The sequence below is a fragment of the Marmota monax genome, unplaced genomic scaffold (genome assembly GCF_021218885.2).
Source record: "Marmota monax isolate L192 unplaced genomic scaffold, Marmota_monax_Labrador192_F-V1.1 WCK01_AAM20220418_F8-fsc00018, whole genome shotgun sequence".
NCBI classification, from domain to species: domain Eukaryota; kingdom Metazoa; phylum Chordata; class Mammalia; order Rodentia; family Sciuridae; genus Marmota; species Marmota monax.
In genome coordinates this window covers 8527816-8544284 of record NW_026692201.1, presented here as the reverse complement: position 1 = coordinate 8544284, position 16469 = coordinate 8527816, and the positions used below count along the sequence as shown (strand labels likewise).

The 16469-nt window shown below is 35.4% G+C and overlaps 1 protein-coding gene across 2 annotated transcripts in view; it reads right to left on the bottom strand.

The window, feature by feature from the left end:
* Positions 1-16469, bottom strand: part of Msh3 (mutS homolog 3) — a 185245-nt gene that overhangs the window by 83763 nt on the left and 85013 nt on the right. For both annotated transcript variants that reach the window (XM_046427851.2, XM_058574355.1), the window contains exon 13: positions 2220-2352. In XM_046427851.2, coding sequence (XP_046283807.2) covers positions 2220-2352 — 133 coding nt within the window. The remainder of the gene's footprint in view (positions 1-2219; positions 2353-16469) is intronic.

Below are 16469 nucleotides of genomic sequence, written 5' to 3'. Positions count from 1 at the left end.
GGATTCTCTATCTTTATTACCATAAAAACACCTATTTGTGCAAATTCCAATGGCACTTTCTATACAGCCACCAGGCCTAAATGTGTGACTTCAATAATAGCCAGTGTTCCTTACCATTTTGTGAATATCACATAATTGGCACAACCTGTACCCAGGATAGCACTCATTATTGGGTGTCTATAGAAGCTTACTTAGAGTAATGTAGTAATAAAGAACAGATATGTGTTTGATGGTGTGTTCCAAGAGTCTGCTAATTAATCTATAAAAATATGGTTTAAAGTGCTAAGCCTTTCTGAAGCTGGTTTGCTATAAAATCATTTTTATTTTTCACCTTTCAAACCAATCTTGAGGCATATTCTTGTGTAAACATGAAAACAGCAAAAAGAAACAGCTTCTAAGTGAGTCATAAGTTCCTTTAGTAAAATATGTTTTGAAATTCCAAAATGAAACTCGTTCTTGCACTGCATGTTGGTCACTTTTAAAATGAATTATTTTGGAACTTTTACTAGAGGTGGATGCTTTTATAAATACATAAACCAAATGAAAGGCAAGCATCAAAGTGAAGTTTAAAGAGAGGATCAAGGCGTAAGAAACCACGGAAGCATGGAATGACGCTGCAATCTTGATGCCACAGACACTTTGACTTTACTTGTTAGATTAGCAATTGAAAGAATTTTAGCTCTGCTCCTATTTTCTCTTCAGAAAATTAAAAAAAAAAAAAAAACTCTGAAATCTTTCAGTGAATCCTCTCAAATAGTGAAGGCAAGGTACTTGGAGATCTGCTGACTGATGTGGGTAGTACTGCACTGATTATCAGGCACTGGCCAAGGACACAAAATAACAGATGGTTTGGCACCCCTCTGTAACTTCAAGAGAGTCAACCACAATGTTTTCTAATATCAGGATGGTTTCTGCCATTGCCAGCAAAACAACAACAAGAGACCCCACCAATCCCGAACCAACTCACATGTCTTCTTCCTGAGGATCAGTATTCCCAAATCTGGTTTGTACTTTGTTTTCAAATTTAGCCGAAGCATATGGAACAGTTACATAAGTCCTTTTGAACACCACAAATGTTCTAAGAGGCAGTACTTATCATTCTAGTAAAAGTTTGTGGGGAAAGAAGGACTTAAGAAAGTAAACATTAAAGGAAAATTGGTCACTCTAAAACTGGGGCTTATAGAAATTGTTCTATGATAAAATTATTAAATTGATAAGCATTTACATTTGGGCAAAAAATAAAATTTGCCTGTGAAGAAGTAACCACATTTAAAAAAAAAGGCAATGGGGTAGCCAAGACAACTACATCAAACATAGTAGCACCCAAAAGAGACAGCCACTAAAAACGCAGTGAAGAAACCTAGGTTTAAACATAAATTCTGTCACTTACTAGCAAGTTACTAATCCTCTCAGTAGCACCATAGAAGCCAATGCAATACAAGCTGTTACAACATTATAAATACATACAATTTCTTAGCAGTAAAAAGGTTATAAAATAATATCTTCTCAGTGTCATAGTTTTTGTTACATGGAACAAAGAATATATTGTACATGAATGACTCTGCAAAAGGTAATACACTTTAAAAATCTACCTGATTAACAATTATTATAAATATAATGAATTAACCATTTTTTACATTTCAAGAATATTTTTATGATAAAATAAAATGATTTCCCTTGAGGAAAACTCATCAGTGCTCTATCACTTAGGCTGTGAAACTTAATGATATAAAACAAAATAATAGTTTTACTCACCTTCAACATCCAAATTTATTTGCATACTAACAGCCTCACCAATGTCATACCAGTGTAACAAATATTACATTTAACGCTTTGGTTAAGTAAAAAAAAATAAGTTGTTTTAAGATCAAAAGAAAAAAGGCATCTCTTTTCTCAAGCAGCAGGACTAAGTAAATTTCCCATTTTGATACTGGTTTGCAGTTTGAGGATGAAACAGAATATCTTGCATTACAATAGGAGGAATTCTATATATGTTAATGTAGTTTAAAAAGTGGCAAAACTTTACTTTTTACAAATGTAAAAACTAAACAACCTTAATTTGTACATTCAGATTTCTGAGGGTTTAGCTACTCTCTCATGCTACTTGCAAGATTACAAAATAAAAATAATACAGAAATATCAGAAGATGTTCCATTAATATCTGGTATCCTCATATTAGGGCACAATATAAGCTATAATTTGATTTTTATCACACTTACTTTTTTGTGATAAATGCTGCACAGTCCTCTTTCTATGTCGGGCAATTTATATAAATGGTTTTCTATTTGACCAAACACACTAGATTCTGAATGGAGAACTTCAGATACAGCATCAAGTCGGGCATTTATTTCCCTGTGATAATAGAATAATAGCAATGATCAGATATGTTGGAATTCAGAATGTAGACATTTCCCATTTTAATGTCTAGGACCATGACACAGCCACTTAGAAAAGTATAAAGGAGATACTTTCCTATCTCTGGTCCTTCTCTGCTTCTTCCTATCATTTTAAATCAAGAGCAGGTACCACAGAAGAAAAGTCAGGAGCTGGTGTGGCACAGATTGGTTCACAAGGCAAACATATGACTGTATTTCCCAGCCTCCCCTGCAGTTAGCTATGGTCATTACCTGAGTAATGAAGAGTGGGTAGGAATGATGCCAGCCACTTCTAATCCTTAGCCTGTAAAAACCTCCCTATGTGAGTGTTCATATTCATTTTCACTCTCTCTCACTTTGACAGCTAGATATTGAGTTCAAAGCACATTTTTTGAGCAGCATGTTAACTCCATCAGCCTGGGTGCATGAGTGAAGCAGAAAACCCTCTATTCTTACATCTGTTATCAAATGAATTTATGATAACAGGAAATAAGCTTCTAATGTACTTAAACCACTGAGACTAAGGCTGCCTTTGCTATAACAGCTTGCATTACACTGTTTAATAAGAAAAGCCTACAATGAGTAACAGGAAGCCTTGGTGGGGGTGGTGATGATTGAACCAACCAAATGTTCGACCAAAATGGAGCTTGAGCAAAGATTGCAGAGTAGCAATATAAAGTGCAGAGAACATGACATCAGGAGACATGGAAGATTAGGGTCACAGGATTTTATCAATGGCTACACACTGAGTAAATAGGCCACTTGGGAAGAAGTGGTGAGATCTTGTCAACCTGACTAAATGTATCCTAAATGAGATATGTCTCAATAAGTACTAATAAACATAAAAGGTCTGCACTAGGTATATGGCCACTTGTGATATTAAAGACTGCAATGAAGAGACAGGCCTGGTGGATAGTAGACTCTCAGTAAAGTTTTTAAAAACAAATAAGCAAGTGAATCAAAGAATGAATTGATGTTTTTTTGGAAGTGGAGGCATCAGACACTAAATAAACATGTTTGTCACTTGAAGTTCTGTTACTATCACACACTCATGTGATGAGCAAACCTTACAGCAGGATATCACCTAGATGACAGTTAGATCCAGTACTTTCCAATCAACAGAATGCTTATATCTCCATTATCCTTGTAACTGCACCGTGAGGTCATGCCTTGCACAATACAGAGCTACTATATTAACTCCAGGTTTCATTTTTGTTCCATTTTTTTCTCTGGCTCATACTCTCCTTACATAGGACATCAGTAAAATTTTATTAGACATCAATAAAATGGAACTTTGTATATACCTAGACTGGCTCTTCCATTCTCAGCAGTATGGCCCTGGAATCTATCCACTTTTTCCATCTCTATGTCATTACACTGATTTAAGTCAAAAATCATTTTTCTCAATGTCTACTAAAATAACCTCCCAACTTTCCTGAAAGATTTTACAAAATGAAAATAATACAGAGCTATCTGTAACTTCAAGAGAGTCAAACACAACATCTAATATCAGGTCACTTTCTGCCATTGTCAGCAAAACAACAACAACACAGTATAGCAAGAAGTGGTCCAAGAGACTCCACCAACCCCGAACCAACTCACATGTCTTCTTCCTGAGGATCAGTATTCCCACATCTACTTCTGTCCCTTTCTTAACACTGAGGCCTGAGGTGTCTTCCTAAAACCAATTCTGTTCGTGCCATACCTCTGCTTTAGGTTCATCAATAACTTGCATTAATCTTAAGTTCAAATCCAGAATCCTTAATTGACCTACAAGGCGTCTGTCCCTACTTAAATGTAAAGTCTCGCCTCAAAAAACCTGTCACTCTCTGCCTCCCACTCTAAGTACCAGTCAGACTGAACATCTTCTACTATCTTGGTCACTCTGACAGCTTTGACATCAGAGCTTCCCACTTGCTGCTTACTTTGCCTGGAAGACTCTCCCTTTTCCCTAAGAAACTCCATTTTATCCACTCCTCTGAAATGGTTTTTCATAATGAGAATCATAATTGTATTTCTTCTTCAATTGTATTTACTACTCCATTGTCTTTCCTGCTGGACCATAAACTTATCTCCACAATTCCAGGAGCACAATATGTGCTCAATAAATAGTTGCTGAATTCAATTCAATTCAGTTCTGAAGACTTCATATAAAATAAATCAAGATGAGGTTAAAAAATTAAATTTTCTTTGCATAGTTGTTGTGATAAAATAAATCAATGTTTTACTCTAACATTTACCCAAAATGTGATACAAATATAAAGTTTTACTTTAATAACTCACTCCTGCATAAATGTAAGATGACACCAATTGGAATAGACTAGGCTGATGCTACAGATGGTTTAAGGACAGATAAAATAATGCCATCTGTGAATGTATAAGACAGCCTACACAGAGAGCTACTGTCTCAAAATTAAATATTTTCTGAAATACAGAAAGAGAAAAACCTAAGTCATGTTTATGAATTCTGCTAAAAAATTTTTTAAGAGATATGAAACTAAATATCTTAGAGACCAAAAAGGTTGTGCTGAGTTGGGTGGGAACCTGCAAAAGCAAAAAGGGAGTAACTTTTATTCTAACCTAGTATCAGTGTAGGCAAAAGCATCATTTTTACCATGAATCATTTTGGGTTCAACCCAGCCTCCTCTAGGAAAAGTAATAGCTCAGAGGCTAAGAATTTGGGCTTAGAAGGCAGGTGACCTTGGTTCAAATCCAGGCTCTGCCACTGACCAATTATTTAGTCTTGCCCTAATTTCTCCATCAAAGACAAGAACAATAATGGGCCTTAACTCTATGTGTCATAATAATTCAATAATATATGCCAACACTTAGTACAGTGCTGTCTGCATACTAACTACTCATTAAATATTCACTGCTTCCATCATCATCATCATCATCATCATCATCATAAAAGAAAGGGAGAAATTGTACCCAAAAATTAAGTTTGGAAATAACTCTGGGTAGACAAACCTTAACACATAGATATAAAGACAGGTATTTCGTGAAAAGTGAACAAGGAAAGATTAAGTAAGGAGAACTAGTCCTGGAATCTCAAGTACGATCTGATAGTGATAATTTGAAGCATTATGTTGCGACAGGTTTAAATTTTAAATTTTAGCCTGTAAAAGGTAATACACTTTAAAAATACACATTAAGAAAGCAAGTTATTACTAATTATCGGTATTTAAATGAATGGGGGGAGAGTGAAAGGATGTATGGTACCATTTATCACAAACTGCTCATCATTGGGGTGGCTCTAATTCCACTTTTATCTCCTCTATGCAGATCAGAATGTAAATGAATGACTTCTAAGTTTTTAAAAATAAAATACATACCTTAAAATTAGTTTTAAATAACAAGTAGTTATAAGATCTTCCAAGAAATTCTAATAAAGTAGATGTCATCCACCAGAATCAGGAATTGTTATTTTAGTTTAAAGAGATTTGGTGAGTCTGACAAGCAACAGAATAGGAAGCAGCACTATCCAATAAACGATGATAAAGATATTATTCCAAGTGTGATTCTAAACAATGTAAACCAACAAAAAGAAGGCATCTGAATCATTTCATTCCAGAAGCCAAAAATAAGAAAACAATGGTTATGATGTCCTGGAGATAACAAAGATTCTTCTTTACTATGAAAGACCCAAGGACTTAGGTGTCACTGGAGTCCTTCACATTTACAGATGAACTGGGTGATAACATTAGTATCTGTTGTGTGCGTCACTTAAAAAACCATGTGACCTATAGTTACTGTCAGTGATGGAGTCTGTACCTACCAGTTAGTGCCTGGGAGATGCACCACATTTCAAACATAAGGGTATTTGTAGAGAAGCAGCTGAAATGAAAACTGCTAGAAGGACTGTTTGGATTTCCATTTTTTACTGAAAGGTTTGCTTTAAAGACAAATAACTGAAATTAACAAACTAAATTCAGAAAGTAATACAATGGTCATTGATATGACTAAACATTCTATCTAAATAACTCTCTACTAGAAACATGAACCACACGTCCTTAGTGTTTTCCTCAGACCCAAGCATTATTACCTGCACCCATCTAATTTGCCTTTCATGCCCACCATTCATTTGTTCAACGAACCATACTAAGTATCTAAGAACCAACTGGCTGAAGAAGGTGGTTAATGTTCACACTATGAACTTTTTGAGCCCTGACTACTGTAAAGAGCTGTACTGTATTGACAAAAAGTAACAAATTTAAAAAAAATTAATTATAACAATGTGATAAAATTATAACTGAGCTATGATCCAGGTTCAATGGGAACACAGGGAGGTACATCTAATTTTCAGGGTCTGGGTGGACTTCCCAGGAACAGCTATTGTCTGAGTGAAGAACAATAAAAATTAGTGGAAAATGGAAAGTGAGAGTGAGGAAATGTGAAAAAGAACATGAGAGGTAAGTGTGGCCACATGAGCAATCAGGCCAAACAGCAGCTGTGACTATCTTGGAAGCAACTGGAACCAAGGCTAATAGCTTAGAGAGGCTTAAGAACTGTGGCAGGAACAGAAAGCTGTTTCAGAAACCCAGAACAGCACTGAAGGCCTGAACTTGAGGAAAGGATATGGGAATGGAAAGAAGCAGTTTCAAGACATATTAAGGACACACAAATAAAAGCAGCTGTCATGGGTTAGATGAGAGAGGGAGGGAGGGAGAGAGGGAAAGGAAGCAACACACTGTTGCACTATCATCCACAAATATAGCTCAAATGGTGCAGACATGAAGAAAAAGCAGTTTTTAAAATGAAATTATATTCTAAAGAGCTATTCTGAATATTTATATGTGGTAAATTGTAAATTATCCAACAAGTTTTAAAGGATTTTCATTACTCATGTCCTAATGAGGCAATATTTTGCCAACAGAGTACAATTCATTGAACAGAATAGTTTTCTGACAGCTACGCTTCATTACAGGTTTAGTACACAAATCTGAGTCTTTGAAAAAAAAGCAATATGAATTCTGTTTCTGGTAATGGTGGGAATAGGTATTTCCAGACCATCCCTCCCACTCACAAGATGAAACATAAAACTATCCTCATAAAAGCATCAAGAAACTAACAAAATGGTAACTAATAACTCTATAAAAAATTTTTTTAAAAAAGCAAAACCCCAGACAAATAATTCAGGAGCCTAAGCTACTTTTGTACAGAAAAGACATGCTAGAACAATTTGCTATGAAAATGAACCTTGTAGGGCTGGAGTTGTGGCTCAATAGCAGTGCACTTGCCTCTCATATGTGAGGCACTGGTTTCGATCTTCAGCACCACATAAAAATGAATAAACAAAATAAAAACATTGTATCTATCTATAACTAAAAAAATTTAAAAGAAAATGAGCCTTGTAGTGAGGGTGAACTTTTGATTGTGTTTAGCATCATTTCTTTTAGTCCTTACAAAAGTTTAGACACTGAACTTGAATGAAGATGGTCCCAGCTAGGTATAGCGGCACACATCTGTGTCGGTGTCCCCCCAATCAGCTCAGGAGGCCACAAGTTCCAGGCCAACCTCAGGAACTTTGCAAGGCTCTAATCAACTTAGTGAGACCCTGTCTCAAAATTTAAAAATAAATAAAAAATAAAAAGGGTTGGGGATGTGATTCTGTAGTTAAGAGCCTCTGGGTTCAATCCCTGGTATAAAAAAAAAAAAAAAAAAAAAAAGATGATCCCAGATTAGTAATGCCTCCAACAACCTGGTAAAAGCAAATAAAAGTTCTCTCTGAGAGAAAAGCACCTTCACTCCATTCTTCACATTATTCCCCAAAATAAATTTCCAAATAATATGACCAGTACATAAACAAAGACAGCCAAGCATAAAAAGAAAACAGATGATTAAGAATCAACAGAGACAACAAATAATAGGAACAAACACAAAAGTACTAAGGTACTGGTTAGAAAATGAAAAATAACAAATTCAAAAGAAGTCACCAAAGGAAAGCAAAAGAAACACAAAGAAATTAGGAAGTGAATCAGCTATATAATTTTAATTGGTTTTCAGATGATCTTTCTTTGCTCTCTGTAAGATTTTTATCTACAACGTAGCATTATACAGTTTCACTATAATTTAGCAAAATGTGGATTTCTTGTTTCTTTTCAATAGCACTTTGGATATGTTATGCTTTCTAAATCTAAGAATTCACATCTATCATGAATTATGAAAAATTCTCTTCCTCTATCATCTCTTTGAATACGTTTTCTTTCCATTCTAATTTTCTTTTCTTTTTCTGGAAATCTGATGAAGTCTATGTTTGACTACTTAGGTTTGTCTTTCAATCTCTCATATTATCTATCACACTGTTAGTTTGCTACATTCTAGGTAATTCTTTCATATATTATCTTATACAGGTAGAGTATCCCTAACTTGAAAAATCAAAAATCTGAAATAATGAAAAATATGAAACATTTCAAATACTAACAGATGCCAGAAGTAGAAAATATCATACAATGAAATTTTGTCTCCTGCATAAAATTATTATAAAATTATTAAAATAAATATATTATGTAAATGATCCTTGGGCTATAGGGTATGAGGTATTTATAAAACAAGATGTATCACTACATAAAGGCAAATTTTCTAAAAAAAAAAAAAAAAAAAAATCTGAAACACTCTGTCCCAAGAACCCTTATCCCAAGAAATTTGGATAAGGGATATTGAACCACCATTTCCACTGTTGCATCTATTCTTGTTTAATCATCCATTGTTTTTAAACTGTATATGATGGTTTCTTTTTTATTATTATTATTAGTTCTTTTTAGTTACACATGACAGTAGAATCCATTTTGATATAATTATACAAGCATGGAATATACCTAATTCTAATTAGGATTTCCAATCTTGTGGATGTACATGATAGTGAGATTCACTATGATATAGTCATATATGTACAAAGTTATGTCACATTCATTTGCTGGTAAATGGATGGATATGGAGATTATCATGCTATGTGAAATAAGCCAATACCAAAAACCCAAAGATTAATGTTTTCTCTGATATGTGGAAGCTAACCCACAGTAAGGGGGAGTGGGGAACAGAAATTCAGTGCAGTAAATAAAGGGGAATGAAGGAAAGGGAAGGAGAAGGGACAGGAAAAGAACAAATAGTGAAATGAATAAAAAGGTTTCTTTTTAAAATCAATCTGAACACTCTTGATGGTATATTTTATTATTCTGTCTTTTTCTTTTCTTTTTGAATTTTTTTTTTAGTTGTAGATGGACATAATATCTTCATTTGTTTATGTTTTTATGTGGTGCTAAGGATAGAACCCAGGGCCTCATTTGTGCGAGTAAGGGCACTACCACTGAGCTACAACCCAAGCCCTTTTCTTTCTTTTTTTAAAATATTTTTTTAGTTATACATGGACACAATATCTTTATTTTGTTTATTTATTTTTATGTGGTGCTGAGGGTCTCACATGTTTAAGGCAAGGGCTCTACCGCTGAGCCACAACCCCAGCCACCCTCCCACCCCCTCCCACCCCTGCCTTTTCTTTTCTTTTCGAAACTGGGGATTAAACCTAGGGGTGCCTTCCCACTGAACCTACTTCCCTAGTCCTTTTTTTTAATTTTTCTTTTTTCAAGACAGTGTCTTACTAAATTGCTAAGGCTGTCCTCAAACTTTCAATCCTCCTGCCTCAGCCTCCCACATTGCTGGGATTAGAGGTATATGGTATCAGGCCCAGCTAATTTTTTTTCTATTCTCATTTTTTTTAATGCTCTTTTGTATTTCTTTTAACTTGGTAACTAGATATTTGTCTGAGGCACAATCAAAACTGCATTAAGTAAATTTCACAGCTTGGAAACTGCCAGACTACACACTCTGTAACCTGGAACTGTAAATCTGTGAGAGAGGACCTAGGGTTAAGAATTCTTGAAAACGATTCCCTGTGACGTGACGAGACCAGCCAAAATATAAACCTCTGTCAGCTCTCTCTGGAGATTATAGTGCTTTATGGTAATGTGAGGTACTAAGTTTCCCTAACTTAAACAGACCCAAGTCCTTGTATTCTGTCTCCCACAAAGTAATTAAAACCCAATCCTTAAAAAAAAAAAAAAAAAAAAAAAAAAACCAATCCTGATTTTCAAGGTCTGCAAAGGCCAAGAGAGCAGCAGTGACAGCCAATTCACCATTTCCACTCCTTTCCTAGTCTGCTCCCTGAGTTCCTCCATTAATTTTTATATACAAGCTCAGCTATGTCCTAAAAGGAAACTCTTTATACTTCCAACATATTTAGTTACTTCTCATTAGGGAGGTTTTTATGTTACTGAGTTGAGAGGAAATGAAGTTCTCCCATAGGAAGCATTCTGAGGGGAAGAATATTCTGAAAATCCCTAATAAAGGCATAAAGGTGGAGAAAGATAAAGCAGGAGAGCCAAGAAAATAATTTATCTCCTTCTCCATCTCTCCTGTATTCCTCCTCCTTAGCCCCAATGAAATTTGCCATTTCTTGTAAGCATTTGAGCTGTTCTAGATCTCACTGAGAATTCCAGTACTGTAGAAAAAAGCAGAGGGCAGCTCAAAGTTCCTAGTATCTGTGTCTCAATAAATGCTAGCTAATATATCTGTGTTGACAGGGAAGGCATTTGGGTTATAGCCCTAAGATTCATTTTTTTCCCCTTGGTAGAAGCTATTCCCCTTTCCACACTCATTCAGTTACAGAGCAAAGGACAAAGGCATGGATGGGATCAGCTCCAGTCAATCACAGTTCTCAGTTATGTGCCACTGTCATGCTCCCTTCCCATTTATGAGCAAGAATGCATCCCATCAGGCTGAGTAAACCACAGTCAGCATGGGGAACACTGTGTTAGCAGACTCATGGAACATAGGAAACCACAAAGAATAAATAGAGCCTCTCAGAGTCGTTAATTTCAAGTAGTTCCAGGGAGTTAAAAGTGGCATTTAGTTTTGCTGATATAAATTAAATGTTAAGTGGAAGGAAATATGTAACGTTCTATTGCTTCATCATTTAGGTCAGGGTAATGAATTAGAAATACAACCATTAATACTCCAAACATATGGGATTACCAAAATAGGAGCCATTTAATTATTCAAAAGAATTAGCTACCAGTAAATGTACTTAGTGCTTTAGAAATCACACCAAAAAAGTAGTCAAGGCGCTAATTCCTAATACAAACAATCTTCTAGTCCCTTAATTTTAATTATGTATGTGATTTAAGTGTCAGGAATTAACTTAGCATGCTTAATTCTCTTAAGCAGTTTTCTAAAAATATAATTTGAAGTATAAAAGCACTCTTCATTTCCTCTAATTGTAGTATTGAGCTATACAGTGTGTAACAGGTGTTTTCTTTTAGACATAAAAGCTTTCACTACTTGTACCTCCTTCTCCTCCCTGTAGATTATACTTTTCCAAAGTGGATAAAAAAATTCCTGAGAATAGAACTCCATCTTGTCACTGAGATTGAATAATATAAATTCAAAATAATTATCCTGTATTATTAAGAGAAAGCTCAGATAAGGGCACTGTGGATATTATGGCCCCAGCGATGTCACAGGGAGGAAAAGAATATATATGCCTATTTACTTGTTCTCTTTTCAAAACAAAAAACCTCTGGAGGGACATACAACAAAATAACAGCCCAGGGGGCCCAGGCAGATGTGGGGCAGGTATGAGAGGCAAACATTGCATTATGTAATTTTTCACATCTTTAAAGCTTTCAAACTTTTGTGAAGTTTTAAAAATTTAAATAAGCTGTTTTTTTTTTTAATTCTAAAAAAAAAAATGTACTATTGAGTTGAAACAACAACAAAGGGGGGAAAAGCCATTTGTCAACAGACTGCTAGGTGTTCACTAAACATTTCTTCTTCCTCCTTGACAAACAAGCTGATGACATTCGTCAGCCTCTTTTGCAGTGAAGTGTGACCATCAGAATGGATTGTAGCCAGTGAGGATGTGAGCAGAAGAGATATATGTCACTGCAAGACCTGGATCATCAAAAACAAAAACATATACCCTCCATTCCTTCTCCTTCTATTGGCTGGATGGCAGTGCCCAGGATGACCTTGGAAGCCATATTTATGACAGCAGAGCTCCTGAGGTTCCTAAATACCTGTGTGATGAGAGTTCTACCCCACTCCCAATCTGGAAAGGTCCTGGATAGTTTATGTTTATGCAAAGAAAAAAAATTAATTTTCACTCTACTGGGGTCTTTTTGTTAGAAGTTAGCCTCCCTAACCAATGCAGTGTTAACAAATATATTGTATACTTAGTTAATCAGAACATTAAGTTGATCTCTCTAAATTCCCAAGACTTAGTCAAGTTCAGAGCATTAAATACAAAAAAGAAAGGCTGTGATCCATGACTAACCCTACAAAGACACTAATTGTCACATCACTCTGAGAAGGGACCCACACAGAGACTCTATCTACTCTGCCAGCAGTATTTACAAATTCTTCTTACATTCTGGACTATAGTAATAGGCAGAAGAAAACACAGACAAGTACCAGATTCAGGAAGAGAATGGGCCTAGACATATCCAAGAGAACTACTTGAGCCTCTTTCCTGCTGTCACAGGAACCCTGTAGCTGGGTCATCTTGTGACTCTATCCCCATCCTCTAGATCAAAATGTGGTAGAGATCAAATGTCCTCAGGTCCAATATAGGCTTTCCACATAGATAAACAAAGGGACCTACTTATGATGGTAGTAAAAGTGCAGCAGCAGTGTCACTTAAAAAAAAAAAAATTGTGCATAGGGGTTGGTATTGTGGCTCAGTGGTAGAGCGCTTGTCTAGCATGTGCCAGGCACTGGGTTTGATCCTCAGCACCACATAAAAAATATGTAAATAAAATAAAGTTATGCTACGTGTGTTGGCACATGCCTGTAATCCCAGAGGCTCGGAGGCTGAGGCAGGAGAATCATGAGTTCAAAGTCATCTTCAGCAACTTAGCAAGGCCCTAAAACAATTTAGCAAGACCCTGTCTCTAAATTAAATATGAAAAAGGGCTGGTAATGTTGCTCAGTGGTCAAGTGTCCCTAGGTCCAATCCCCAGTACTCCCCCAAAAATGCATATATATGTATTTTACATAAAATTATTTCTTAAAAGTAAAACAACATATAGTCATGTACCACATTACAATGTTTTAATCAATGGTGGACTGCATATATGATATTGGTTCCATAAGATTACAATGTAGCTGAAAAATTCCTATTGACACCATAGCTGCCCTAATGTCATAGTGTAGCACATTACTTATGTGTTTGTGGTGAAGCTGGTATCAACAAACCTAGTACACTGTGAGGGGTAAAAAGATAGAGCACATACAACTATGAACAGTATATAATACTTGATAATGAAAACAGTTATGTTACTGGTTTATGTATGTATTATACCCTAATCATTATTTTAGAGTGTATTCCATCTACTTATTAAAAAAAAAAGTTTACTATAAATCAGTACATGGCCTCTTCATACATCTCGTGCACACCCTGTCTCTTGATAGCAACACTTTCTCCTGTGCTTGACTTCATCTCATGTTGTTTTGTTCATCACAGCTCTGGAAGTAACAGAGCTATACCAAATGGAGAGCCACATGGCCCATGTGTGTAGTCAGGCAGCACCATCCAGGTCCATGTAAACAGGCTCTATGATGCCTGCACAATGACAAATCTGCCTAACCACACACTTCTCAGAACACACAGCAGCATTAAGTGATGCATGAGTGTGCATCACCCCACCTGCATCCCTGATGCCAGTTAACATACTTTCTACTTCTTGTTTTTATATTTTTATCATTTCTGTCTGAAACCCTAATCAAAATAGAATATTACAATGTATTACAAAATTTAAATAAGTGATAATATTAATGTACTATATAATTGTTTTAGGTTCATTCATGTTGATATGTATAGATTTAGGTCTTTTTGTTTAACTGTTATATGATATTACAATATATGGCCAGATAATTTACCTTCCATTCCTCCATTAATAAATATGCTGCTTCCAATTTTTTAGTATTATAAAGACTACACATATTTTCTTGACTATATAAAAATTGATACTAGGAACAATAATAATCCTTTATATATATTGTCTCATCTGCTTTTCACAACTGGATGAAGTAGATGTCATAAATTCCATTTTACAGGTGAAGAAACTAAAGTATACAAATGAGGAAATCAGAACTCAAGCTGAAGTTTCTTTAGCTTTAAAACTAGGCTTTCAAATAGGCCTCTAAGTGCCTGGCTGGGTAATCTTGGACAATTAACCTAAGTCTCAGTTTCCTCATTTATAAAACAGAAAAAATAGATAGCTCTAAAGATAGTTGAATATTGACTTAAAAATGCAGCACAGTGATAGATTAATTTCCCACCCTGCCATTTTCTTTCCACTCCCTTAATCCTTCTGAGCTTCTCCAAAAAAGAGATGTGCTCACAGAATGAAACATCTTGCCTCTTTCACCTCAGCTCTTCTCCCAATCTATCTTGGCTATTTTTCTTTCTTGAAATCTTAGTTATGAACCTCACTCCTTTCTCCTAAAATCAATGTAACATTTTACATAAATGTGTTTACCTGAAAAACTATAGTCAAGGATGTTTAACAAAGATGAGATGAGAGGAAAAGATGATTTCTCAGATAACTGTGCCATAGGCACAAAATTATAGAATGTTCCTAATTTACAAAATTCAATGGTTTTTGCAAACTCACTTTAGAAATTGAATAAATGTGCAAAATATTTAAATGACAAAACACTTCTTTCCATTCAAGACATGGGTACATTTAATCTACCTGTGCCAAAAGGTGACAAGATTTGAAGTGATAAACCTATTTGTTGTAGGTTTAATTGTGTACGTCCAAAAAAGGTAAGTTGAAATGCCAACCCCAGAACCTTATTTGAAAATAGAGTTATAGCAGATGTAATGAGTTAAGGTGAGGTCATATTGGAATGAGGTGGCCCCTAATCTGACTGTGTCCTTATTAACAGAATGCCATGTAAAGAATCACGCACACAGGGAGAACACCATATGACCATAAAGGCAGAGATTAAGAAGAGGTATCAACAAACCTAGGAAAAGAAAAATCACAGTGCCCCCAAATGTTTCTAAGTAAATTTCAACCCAAATGTGTTTAGAGTTGTGAATTGAACCTTTTATATAATACTTAAAACCAGCTACATCTAAAGGCAGAACAAAGCACCTTCCTATCACCCAGTCTGCTCCCTTCCTCAGTTATATGACTTGGTCTGAGTAACTTCTACCATAATGCCACTACAGATGTGGAAAGAACACAAGATGCTGCCACACATTTCTTGCAGTGTTAAGTACAATGTTTCATACTTGGCTAAGCAATTATTTCAGTAAATAGGAACAAGTAGTTTTTATCAACTAATTTTATAACACTAAAAGAATCATATAAAGGAAAACTGCCTCTTCTAAGAATTCTTTAAAATCAATTTTCTTATAGAAATGTCTTCTCTTACAGAGAAAATAAGGTCTTTGGACTACTAAGATTTTCAAATAGACTCATTTATTCATGATTATTGATTACTGACTGTATTCAAAGCACTTTGAGACTCAGTTCCCAATGTAGTTTGTGTGCATGTTGTGGGCAGAGGGTAAAAAGGAGGACAAAAATCTAAAGGAGTTCATTTTTCCACAGAGGGAGGAAGGAAAAGCAGACTTCACAAAGGAGCTGAGGGTCTTAAGAGAGTCACCAAGCTCCTCAGTTTCAGGTCTGGAAATTCCAACATTCAGAGGACACACAGAGGATAAACAGAGAGCAGAGGAGATGCTGAGGAAGCAGCCAGCAAACTAGGAAAGAAAAAAAAAATGGGTAGAAGTTTCTACTTTAAAAAAGAGAATCAAATGTGCAAAGTTCCTGAAATAAGTTATATCTCAGCATGTTGTAAGAACTGTAATTAGCAAGGAGGAACATAAACATATATATATATATATTATTAAAGCCAGACTCAGACAGTTAAGGATCACTTTTTCTCTCATGTGTGGAAGCTAAGGAGAAAAAAGGGAAAAAAAGACAGATCAATAGGATACTGAAAAAGAGTCAGAGGGAGGGAAGATGGGAGGGAAGGGGGGGTTGAGGAATAAAATTGATAAAATTACATTATGCAAAT